Source organism: Trypanosoma theileri, assembly GCF_002087225.1.
Source record: "Trypanosoma theileri isolate Edinburgh chromosome Unknown TM35_Tth_32_V1, whole genome shotgun sequence".
NCBI lineage: Eukaryota > Euglenozoa > Kinetoplastea > Trypanosomatida > Trypanosomatidae > Trypanosoma > Trypanosoma theileri.
In genome coordinates this window covers 44650-56582 of record NW_021639874.1, presented here as the reverse complement: position 1 = coordinate 56582, position 11933 = coordinate 44650, and the positions used below count along the sequence as shown (strand labels likewise).

General features: G+C 36.6%; 4 protein-coding genes across 4 annotated transcripts; all 4 read right to left on the bottom strand.

Moving 5' to 3' along the window:
- Positions 1 to 287: 287 nt before the first annotated feature.
- Positions 288 to 1631, bottom strand: TM35_000321250 (uncharacterized protein; the record flags this gene model as incomplete). The annotated part of the gene is made up of 1 exon (XM_029028752.1): positions 288 to 1631. The coding sequence occupies one exon, from the start codon at positions 1629 to 1631 to the stop codon at positions 288 to 290; it is 1344 nt and encodes a 447-aa protein (XP_028879876.1).
- Positions 1632 to 2692: 1061 nt separating this feature from the next.
- On the bottom strand, positions 2693 to 3937 carry TM35_000321240 (proteasome regulatory ATPase subunit 3; the record flags this gene model as incomplete). Its single annotated transcript, XM_029028751.1, has 1 exon — positions 2693 to 3937. The coding sequence occupies one exon, from the start codon at positions 3935 to 3937 to the stop codon at positions 2693 to 2695; it is 1245 nt and encodes a 414-aa protein (XP_028879875.1).
- A 1292-nt stretch (positions 3938 to 5229) lies between these two features.
- TM35_000321230 (uncharacterized protein) lies at positions 5230 to 6867 on the bottom strand (the record flags this gene model as incomplete). Its single annotated transcript, XM_029028750.1, has 1 exon — positions 5230 to 6867. The coding sequence occupies one exon, from the start codon at positions 6865 to 6867 to the stop codon at positions 5230 to 5232; it is 1638 nt and encodes a 545-aa protein (XP_028879874.1).
- An 890-nt stretch (positions 6868 to 7757) lies between these two features.
- On the bottom strand, positions 7758 to 11639 carry TM35_000321220 (ubiquitin hydrolase; the record flags this gene model as incomplete). Its single annotated transcript, XM_029028749.1, has 1 exon — positions 7758 to 11639. One exon carries the CDS (start codon positions 11637 to 11639, stop codon positions 7758 to 7760), a length of 3882 nt encoding a protein of 1293 aa, XP_028879873.1.
- Between the last annotated feature and the right edge of the window lie 294 nt (positions 11640 to 11933).

Here is an 11933-nt window from a genome sequence, read left to right as displayed (position 1 = left end):
GAAAGAAAGAAAAATAAGTAGAAAATGTCATATACACTTCTTCAAAGTGACATTTATTCTCTCACCCTTCTCTCCCATTTCTTATGATTATTCTCATTGGCTACCAGTAAACATGTATCTTCTTTTCCCTTTTTTTCTTTTTCTTTTCCTTCCCTTTCTCCCTTCTGTTAAGCCAAGACACACACACACATAATAAACACCAACTAATATATATATATATATATATATATATATAAAGACTCTTTCTCTCTAGCTATCAATGTGTGTGTGTTTTTTTTTTTTCTTTTTTACTTCTTCTTCACATCATATGTCCGTTGAATTCGCCTGGCACTTAATTTCCGCCATCCCCGACTCTCCCGCTCTTTGAGATCAATCCCCCGTTCTTCAATCGCTGCGCGGCGAGTGTCCGCCTCATCATATAATTCCGCCGCCCGCACGTGTTCGCCGCGCACATGACACCGTCCGGCCCTTCGTGTGATGTGATTTGTTTCTCGTATCATTTGTTTAATGGTGCGGCCGGCGTGATAGTGTGGAAAGTACGCCGATCTCAATGGAATGTGTGCCCATGCCGTGATGGGTCCTGTCCACACGGCGAAGATAGCGTGAAGCGTAAAAGGCGAAAGACAGCCAATAGTAAGCAGAAGAATAAAGAGCAGCAGCAGCACTGGGGCGAGCACAACGATGGGAATCCAAAAGTACACCGCCGTTGACCGGTAGAGACCGTACGCAAGCCAACCGAGTGCAAAACACGTAATGGCATAATAACCAGAAAGACCCACCGCCATGGCGAATCCAATAATAAAACGACGAAAGGCAGAGAAGAGATAAGTGGCCATCCCATTTGTGCGGGGAATAAACCCTGGTGGGGGAAGTGTGAGGCCCATTAAAAGACGGGCCGTCATCGCAGAAGCCTCCTGTACTCGCATTGCCACTATAAACATGGGAATAAAGAAAACCAGAAACGGTGGAACTGTTGAGAAAATACAAAACCACCACGTGATGTTTAAAGAAGAGGCCACTGGATCATCCACAAGATAAATCATCATTAAGAGGAAACAACTGTACATGTATCCAATAAGGGCACCGAGGAGAATAAAAGGAATAGCCCCAATAAGTCCATCCATAAATCGACCAAAGTAACGTTCATCTTTAGAAACCGCAATGTAAAAGAGAAACATCATCGCAAATAAAAATCCACCACAACTACCAGCAGAAACATAAACAATAGTACCATGTGCATACGTAAAGGGAAGTTGTAAAACAGTAACGGCTACAAATACACAAAAAGCGGCTAATCCTAAAGTACAGGCACAAACAACCCAAAATAATGGCTCCACCGGATCATACTCCTCCTTCTCATCATAAGGAGCCATCGAAATGATTTTTTTACTCTTTGGAAGATAATTTGGATCATACACCACAGAGCCATCATCTTCAATACGTGTGGTTGGATTACGTAATAAAGATTGGATCTGTTGCTGCTGCTTTACAAAGGGATCATTTGAGGCTTCATTACTTTTCTTATCACTACCGAGTGGATTTGCTATTAACTCCGCCCCGGCAAACCCTTTAATACTATGATAACTACGCCCATCGTTGTTGGGCCCTGAGGCGTTACTATAGACACTCATTTCTTTTTTTTTTCTTTCTTTTTTTCTTTTTTTTTTTTAATTATTTACTTTGTTTGGATTTTATTTATTTATTTTTTTTTGCTTTTCTCTCAAAAAAAAACTATAAGAACTGATTGCGCAAACTGATTATTATTATTTTTTTTTGTCTTTTTTTTTTTTCCTAAAAATCTATCTTTCGTCTAATCGCCTCTTGCACTCCCTTGTTTTTTCTTTTCTTTTTTGATTGCTGTTAACAAGGAAAGGAATCCAAAATAACTCAGCACAGTGAGAGAGAGAGAGAGCTAAAAGAACGAAAAAGAAGAAAAAAAAGAAAGAAAATAGTTTAAGAATTAAAAAGAAAAAAGAAAGGCAGAAAGAACAGAAGAAAAACAAAAAAAAAGAACAAAAAAAAAGAAAAAAGAAAACATTTTTTTTTTAATTTCAAGAGTAGCAAAGACGCGTACACATATAAATATATATATATCTTTACGCACATATACATGAGTCTCTTATATGTAAGTGTCCGTATCCAGAAATGCATACATATATAATAATATGCGTGTGCAAAATAATAATAATAATAATAATAATAATAATAATAATAATAATAATAATAATAATAATAATAATATACTCACTCACATACGTACCAGAGAGAGTACCCACTACAGTCAATGGAAAGAAGAATAAAGAAAAAAAAAAAAAAGAAGGCAAATAAAACAAAGAAAGAAACCAATAAATAAGTTAAGAATAGAAAAAGAAAAAGAATATATTCTTCTCCTTTTTCTTTCTTCTTCCCTTTTCTTTACTCACTTCCCCTCCTCTTCTATTTTCTTCTTATTCTTCTCTGTACTCACACACTCTTACGTTCCCACACACCACTACATATATATATATATACACGTACACACAGAGTAAAAACAAGAAAAAAAAAAAACAAGAAAAACAATCGAACAAAATTGAAAAACAGAAAGAGAAAGAGAAAGATAGAAAGAAATTTGCAAAGAGGAGAGATCTCTTCTTCTTCTTCTTTGCTGTTCTCTCTCTCTCTCTCTGTGTGTGTGTGTGTGCGTCTGTGTGTGTTAAGAGTAGAAATCGTAGCGATCATCCCCTGTTTTCCTTATAACGGTACGGTATGCGCTCTCGAGATCTTTAGGGAGCACCACATATCTATTCTTCCGCACGGCGAGCATTCCCGCCTCCTGACAAATCGCTTGAATGTCCGCCCCACTCAACTTCTCCGCGCGGGTGACGAACTCCTCGAGATCAACTTCCGGTGAGAGATTCATTCGGCTTGTGCAGACTTGAAAGACCAATCGTTTTTGTCGACGATCGGGAAACGGAAATTCAATCTTACGATCGAGTCGGCCTGGTCTTAATAAGGCAGGATCCAATGTATCCCAGCGATTGGTGGCCATGATGACTTTAACATTCGTGGTTTGATCAAATCCATCCATTTGTGTGAGAAGCTCCACGAGAACTCGCTGCACTTCTCGATCCGCCCCTGTTTGAGCATCAAATCGTTTCGTAGCGATACTGTCCACTTCATCAATGAAAATAATTGCCGGGGCATTTTCACGAGCGAGACGAAAGACATCTCGCACTTTACGTGGACCTTCGCCCAAATACTTCTGCACAAACTCAGATCCCACCACACTGATGAAAGAGGCATTGGTGTGATTGGCCACGGCTTTCACAAGCATCGTTTTTCCTGTTCCCGGTGGGCCGTAGAGTAATACGCCACGTGGAGGATCAATACCAATCTGATCATATAAAGAAGCATGTGTGAGAGGCAACTCCACCGCCTCACGAATCTCTTGTTTTTGAATATCCAATCCACCCACATCACTGTACGTAACGGTGGGTTTATCTTCTTTTTGCATGATGTGAATAGTGGAGTCTGTCTCATTTGGGAGAATCTGCACACAGGAGTTGCTGCCCTTGTGTAGACCAACACTCGCCCCGGGCTTTAGTCGCTCCTTATCCAATGTACTTAAGATCCGCACATAATAATTACTGCTGGAGGAGCCCGTCACCACACCACGCACGGAGTCCACCGCCTCCACAAAAGTGCCGAGAACAAGCGGAACTGCTTGAATACGCATCACTTCCTGTTTGGCCACGGTTTCCTCCTGCAGGAGATGATGGGTTTCCATTCGGCAGATCATCGTCTTGAGTTCAAGATTTTGAATATTCTTCATAAGCCGCTCGTGTTCTTCATAGAGACTGGTTGTGGCTGTATTAGAGGAATTGGAATTGGAATTTATATTTGCATTTCGTCCACTCGTTGCTGCGGAGGCCTTCGGTTGGGCAACAACTGAAGTCATGTCTACGCTCGTGTACTTGTGGTTATTTTATTTCTTTTCCTGCACTTTTTTTTTTGTTTATATATATATATATATTTCTTTTCTTTTATTCTTCTCTTGGGTTTTTTTTTTCTTTTGAGGTGGTTCTTTTTCTGATCACCACTCTCTCTTCCTTCCCTCTTCTTTTTTTTTTCCTTTGTTTTTTCTTTCTTTCTTTCTTCTTTCTTTGTTGTGTTTAATGGTAGTAAAGGGGTTGTTTTGCTAACCAAACTATTTAGGCTTTCACTAAGTTTTCCTGTACTTTTTCCTTCTACTTCCACAAGCTGTTGAATTTGCTGTGTAGTAACTCACTCAGACAAAAAGCCTACTAGTTTTCTTTTCTTTTTTTTTCCTTTTTTTTTGGCTTGTTGATGGAGTTCCTTTTTATTAATATATTCTTCTTCTTCTTTCCTATATATATATATATATATATATGTGCAGTTCCCACCGCAGTCCAATCAAAAAATCAAGAAAATAGATAAAAAAAAAAAGAGAAGAGAAAAAAATTAATAAAAATAATTAAAAGCAGTTGAATATAATATATATATATAACTTTTTCATACTCCTCAGAAACAATTATTTATATGATAAGTGGGTTGACAGGTGTATATATATATATCCACATACAGCTATAAAGAAGTTTACTCACTCCTTTTTCTTAAAAAAGGAACAAAAGTCACTGAAGAAATGTCTGGTTTTTTTTTTCGTTTGCAATTGACAGGAGGGAGTGTAGAAGTAAAGGATAAAAAAAGAAAAAAGAAAAAGAACTGTAAAAAAATAAAAATGTACGGAGAAGAAAAAAAAAGGGAAAAAAAACTTGTATATATTTATTTATTTATATGCATAGTGGGAAAAAAAAAGAACATATAAAAAAGAAAAACACTACTTCTTATAAACTTTAAGGTTACAGTAGAAAATGATCAAAAAGCAAATAAAGCAAATATAAAAAAAAAAAGAAAATGAAAATGAATCTTACGAGATGGTGGAAGTACATTGGCAAATAGGTAACGAATAAATAATAATAATAATAATAATAATAATAATAATAATAATAAACCTTTTTTCTTCTCACCATCTTCCTTATATATATATATAAATATATATAAATATAAATACAGGCAATTATTAATTTTCTTTTTTTTTTTTTGTCTTTCTTTGAGAGAGAGAGAGGTGGAAAAGAAAGAAACCCCCACCCCACCCCCTAAAAGAAAAAGAAAATGAAAGAAAAAAAAAAAAAAAAAAAACAAGATTCACTTTATTTATCTCATAAAGATTTATTTATCACTTGAATTCTTTGTTGTTTCACTCTTCTTTCTTTCTTCTTTTAATAACAGTGCCTTACAGGATGTACTTCGTACACGCAAAGCCTCCAATCGCCACTGCCGCAGTCGTTCATTTGCCACCATTCGTTTTCTCATAGTATCACTATTATTACTATCACTATTACTATCACTATCACAACTATTACTATTATTATTACTATTACTATTACTATGACTTCTTCTTCTCTTTTCATCACTTCTTCTTCTTTCATGAACGTCTTCTGATGGTGTTTGCGGTGAATCTTCCCTTGGATTATGTAGAGATGAAGAGATGGAGTGTTCAGCGGATATATTTAAAGAATAACGACCATGGCGATGTGGACTATCATCATCATCATCATCATCCTGATGAGAACGGCAAGAACCATAGATCTTACTGACTGGTGTGGATTGAAAACTGGTATTATTATTATTATTATTATTATTATTATTATTATTATTATTCTCAAAACTGTGTTGGGTTGGTGGGGATGTGTGGACGACGGCAGCGGTGATTGGAATACAATAGTCTCCTTTACTTCCCCAAACATTATGAGGAGAAGGAGGGAGAACAGGTGAAGAGACTTTAGAAGGCTCTCTCCATTCCGTAGAAGAACTATTATTACTATTACTATTATTATTATTACTATTATTACTATTACTATTAGTAGTAGTAGTAGTAGTAACAGGAATAGAAATATCATGAGAGTTTAATTGACACATTTTCAGCTTTGCATGTTCAATAGATTTCCTCAGGAGTTCATACGAGCGTTGATCACTTTCTACGGCCTCTGTGAGTTCAGCGGCTATTGCCTCTGGATTCTCTAAAGCCTCTTTTATAAATTTATCACTCATCCCTTCTGTTAGACTGTGCGGTATACTATGATGATGATGATGATGTTTGTGATTAGATGATTGAAATGATTTCTTTTCCTTTTCATTATATTCTTCTTTTTCTTTTTCTTTTTCTTCTTTCTTCTTCTGCAGTTGGTGTGGTTGTTTAGGAGTATTTCTATTCGATGGACTAGTAGGCATACGCACAGCTGTGGTAGATACTCCTCTTGTTGTTGGAGGTGAACTGTTATCACTATTGAATCTATTTTCTCTATTACTACTCTCTGCAAGAACCTCTCGCGATACCCGTTTATCGGATAATGGAGTATCTGTTGTCGTCATCATACTGTTATTATTATTATTATTATTATTATTATTAGTAGTAGTAGTAGCAGTAGTAGTGCGCAGGGCCTCCAATGTCTTTTTGTATTTTCGTTTATATGCATTTGCCAACATGCGTTGTGCGTGCAGTTCACGCAGTAGTAACATTATCATTTCTTGTGTGTTGAGTGTATTCCATTCTTTATGCTGACTCACACCTTTACAATCTTCTTTACTGAAGACTCCCACAGTTGCCGTTTCCTGAGGAACACCAACACTATCACTATTACTATTCATACTACTACTATTCATACTAGTGGTATTACTTTCATTTATACTACTAATAGTAGTATTCATAGTAGTAGTAGTAGTAGTACTAGTAAGAGAAATATCTTTTCCTGTGGACTTCTTCTGCGGTGATATTTGTTTGTGTGGACTTGCCTTGCTGCTGTGCATAGTCGTGGAGTGTAGAGAGCTAAGCCCCAACACTGGTGTCTCTGCAAAGAGAAATAAAAAAAGGGGGATAAACAACTTAACCAAAACACGAATATATATATATATATATATATATATATATATATCGTTGGGATGTGAAATCAATCTAGTAATAAAAAAGAGAAATAATAATAATAATAATAATAAAAAGAAGGAAGAAAGGAAAGTAAAATTGAATAGAAGTAGAAATAAATAAATGAAGAGAAGACTATGATCAGAAGGCCATTTCCCTCTTCTTCTATTGAAATGGAAGAAAAAAAGAGAAGAAAACAGCATTTCTTCCTGTTCAAACCAAAACGCATTTATATACCGTCATAAACAGGGAAAGGGGGATAACTTCACTGAATATAGAGATGTGCATCCATATATGCTGGCATTATAATAACTAATATATTTATCTATCTATATAAATAAATAGATAACTAGATAGATATATACCCGTCTATAAATAGAGTGTAGGATATCGCAGTATTTCAAAATAGCAGAACGCAGACACACACACAAACAGAAGTACGTAGACATATAAAGAAGAAGAGAGAAAACAAAAAACAAAACAAAAAAAAAAAAAAGATCCACTGCAAAATAAGTGGGAACGCAAAGTTAAAAAAAAAACGTCAAAAAAAAAGGAAAAAACGGGACACAACGCCCTACTGAAAAGAAAAGAAAAAAAAAGAAGGAGGATTAGCCGGTAGCAAAATACTGAAACACACACACACAGACACAGATAAAGAGAAAATGTTAACACATTTCAATATATATATATATATATATATATATATATATATGTACGGGTGTGTAAATGAGGGGGAATCACGTTGCCTCTTTTTTTTTGTTTGTTTACATTCACACACTCAGTAGATAGGATTCCCTCCACCCACTGCTGCATTGAGTCTAGCACCACTGCCCAAAAAATCATTATTATTATTACCGTTATTATTATTATTGTTATTATTATTATTATTATTATTATTATTATTATTACCATTGTGGTAATCATCATCATCATCATCATTATCTTTATTAATCCACATACCTCTTTGTGTTGTCTCCGTTTCTGTTAACTCCATCAACCGCTGAAAGAGTCTCTCCAATCCATCCGAGAAGACCACCTCATCTGTGTGTGGTTTTCTATCCTCTCTACAGCAACGTTCATAGAGAATAATATACGGGGTCTCAAGATGACTAAATACAGTTCCCGTTCCATCCATAAAAGCACGCAATCGTTCAGAACTTAAGGGAGAAACCACAGAATCATTCGCCAACACCCAACCACTATTGTTCACATCCTCCGTATAGTTATGCTTATCTACATTAATCGGCACAGCAGCAGCAGCAGCAGCAGAAGTGGAAGGGGATGAAGTCGTCTCGCGGAGTAATGCGAAATAATGTCCACTACGAGGTGTGGAGCCACTATGCACTAATACAGCAATAACTCGATAGCGAACATGTGCATGATAAACTTCCTCCACTCTTTCTCTTTCTTCTCTTTCTCTTTCTTCTCTTTCTGCTGTAGATGTTCTTTCTTCATTCTCTTGAGCACATGTATGTGAACTGGACCCCGGCTTCACAACCCGCACAGGAACGGTGATGTATTCGTTAATACGAACAGCATCCATTACCTTTTCGTATTGACTGGAATGTCGAACATACTGAAAGCGATTGAGCTGCAATGTTAAGTAAAAGGGAACTCCTTCAATTTCAGATTCTTCTCCCATTTCCTCATCCATATAATGTGATGGTTGTGATTGTTGTTGTTGTTGTGATGGTTGTTGTCCATTCTCTAGAGAGTGATTCCATGTGGATGGTTTACAAGTGGCATGAATGGCAGTTCTCAACACCGCTGGATGGCGACTGCGGCAGGATTCGCAGTACATCTCATTATCATCCTGCAGAACTTCACCCACGCCTTGATAGTTGAGAAGATCATTCACGAGATCCTGCAGAGATGGCATGGGCCTTACTTCCTGAATCTCCTGCACATTTGGCTCTTCTTCCATTATATTCTCTTCTTCTTCTTCTTCACTTTGAGTGCCGTATGTAGTGATGGCAACATGTCCATCTGCAGATTGGGCCACATCTCTCACTGGCCCATTCTTTTCCTTTTCATCATCATCCTCATCATCTTCATCGAGTGGTGTAATTACTCTTGTTTCCATTTCTCTTTCTTCTTCTCTTTCTTCTCCTATTGTTGTTGTTGTTGCTGCTGCGATGTTGACTGAATGCCTTTCATCCCGGACGCGTTGCAGTGGCAGTGTGATATCCCAAAAAGGTGTTAGTTGTGTTCGTTGACGGCGGCAATGCAAACACTCAATGATAGAGGCAGAAACTCCACCAAACCATCTATCCACAACAGTAGCCCGCTTCTGATCTTTACTGCTATTGTTATTATTATTGTTATTATTATTATTATTATTATTATTATTATTATTATTATTATTATTATTATTATTTTTTCCATTGGTGTTGTGACTATTATGATGGTTGTTGTTGTTGTTGTTGGGCATTTCACTGGTTGCCTCTTCTTCATTATTATCATTATTATTATTTTCTTCTTTTTCTTCATGATGATGATGATGATGATTGTGATGATGTGATTTGGTTTCACTTGCATTTATTTCCTCTGTGGAGTCTCCGCGGTCCAAAATCTCAAGCAGCACCTTCGCATACTCCGAGGCATCATGCTGGAAGCCATCATTAAATGGGACGGGCAACATCACTCTAAAGAAGGCGGTGTTCACAGGCTCTCTGGCATGACCTCTACACAATCTCCAGTGCATTTGTCCAAGCAGGAGAACAAAACCAAGAGCGACATCTTTATCCGTGCCTCTTCCACCTGTTGATATCTCACTCGGTGTAGTTGAACTAGTAGGAGCAGTAGAATCCATATTATTATTATTATTATTATTATTATTATTATTATTATTATTATTATTATTATTATTATACGTATTACTACTATAACTACCACTAATACCATTACTATTATTGGTACTACTATTATTACTGGTGTGGGGATTTTTCCTTTCGAATACGTCTACGAGTGCCTCAATGCGTGGTAAAAACTCTTTCATGAGTTCTAATCTAAAGTGTTTAGCGGCAAAGAAAAGTTGTGTAAAACTGTTGATGAAACATGTGTTTCCAACATTCACAAGGCCCACAAATGCATCTGATGTCTTTCTTGAGTATTCATGTGTTTCGTATAAAGGTTCTGTAATCACACGGAAGTTTTGTTTTGTCGTTTTCGCACCTAAATCCATTGTTAATCCCTCAAGTGGAGTATTTGCCCCATGCGGTAATAACTCACATTTCGTGTTTTTACTATCATTAGACATAAAATACCTCGCACCTTCACTGTTATTATAATAATAATTATTATTATTAGTATTAGTAGTATTATAACTCTTACTTGATACGGAAGAAGTACAATCCACGTTGTTTTTCCAATACTGATTGGATATGTTTTTCATTCCGTTCAAGTGCGTAGTATCTTCTTCCTCCACACTGTGATTATCTACAGAATCATTTAAGTGAGATTTCAGGAATGGAGATTGACGGCAGATGCGGTCTATATATATTTGCGACCCATACACCATCGCCTCAAAATCTTCTACGAGTGAAAGAGCATTCATGAGATTATTCTCACCATTGATATCCCAAGTAACACAAGAACGACGCATTTCACAATCTATTTTCCTTATCATCTCGCAGAGAAAATTCTTACAGGATCCTGCAGTTTGTGTGAGTACATCTACTGTACTTGGCACGTTCTTAGATGTATCTTCCACATATTTTCTAAACAAGAGACTAAATGCTTCGCTTGTATATAGTTTCCCAGATGTACTGCAGCTCCGTGTATACATAGAAGCAGGAATATCTTTATCCACTACAAAGAACTCAAGCATGGCGAGAAGTACGAAACCATTTGCCAATTGATAGAGAGATGCTGTAAAGTGAAAAAGCTCTTTCCCACCCATTTCTCGAGAAACACTTCTCAAAAGTGTTTTCACTGCGGTTTTGAGATTACGCAAGATATCCATAGCAACATTATGTAGACACCAGAGGGCATCGTCTAGTGAGGCTAGTGTGGAGAGAGATTCAACATCGTAAGCAGTAATCCCTCCTTGTTCTTCTTGTTTCCACTGCTCTGCAAACCTCACTCCATACGCGAGAAAACTCGAGAGTAATGATGTGAAGAGTTGTGGATGAGCAAAACTGGCGATATTTCGCAGAACGGCAGAGACTATAGTCATATGTGTAGGAATAATATCCACTGAAGTGTTATTGGGAATATTCTTTTCACTATCCTTCCCACTAATAAAAGGGATATGAGGATACATCTCATGATTGATATTGTGGTTAGAGGATGAGAAGAGAGAGGATGATGATAATAATGGGGATAGGAATAACTCACGTCGTGCATCTGCATAGGCATACTCTAAGGCATCTTTCACAATAGTGTGACCGAGAGAAGAATGATTTATAAACAAAAACGGATTGTTTTTACCAAAGTTATTCATTGCGGCCCTTGCAGTTTGTGAAATATACAACACCACCTGTTTTCCATTCTGTAGTAATTGTATGGGGTGTAAAGTGAGTGTTGGTGGTATTGGTGCTATAGTGATGATGAAGTGAGTTCCATTGAGATAAAGCAGCTGATAGTGTTGTTGTTGTTGTTGTTGCGTTAATGGGAAGTTATCATTTTGAGCATACACATTACAATTCGAATTGACCATATTGTACTTGAATTCCTGATAACTATATATATATAAGTAACTATTGTTGTTGTTTTTTGTTCGGTTTTTTTTTCTTTTGTTTTTTTTTTTTTTTTCCTTCGTTCGTACGCTTTTTTTGTTATTTGTTTGTTTGTTTGTTTTTCCCTACTGCTTCTTTTTTTTTTCTCAATGATTGTACGTTTTTTTTTTTCTTTTCTTCTTTTTTTCCCTTTTCCCAAACTCACACGAAGGAGGAAGAAAAAGAAGAAGAGGTAATAGTAATAGTAATGAAGTAAAGAAAAAAAAAAAAAAAAA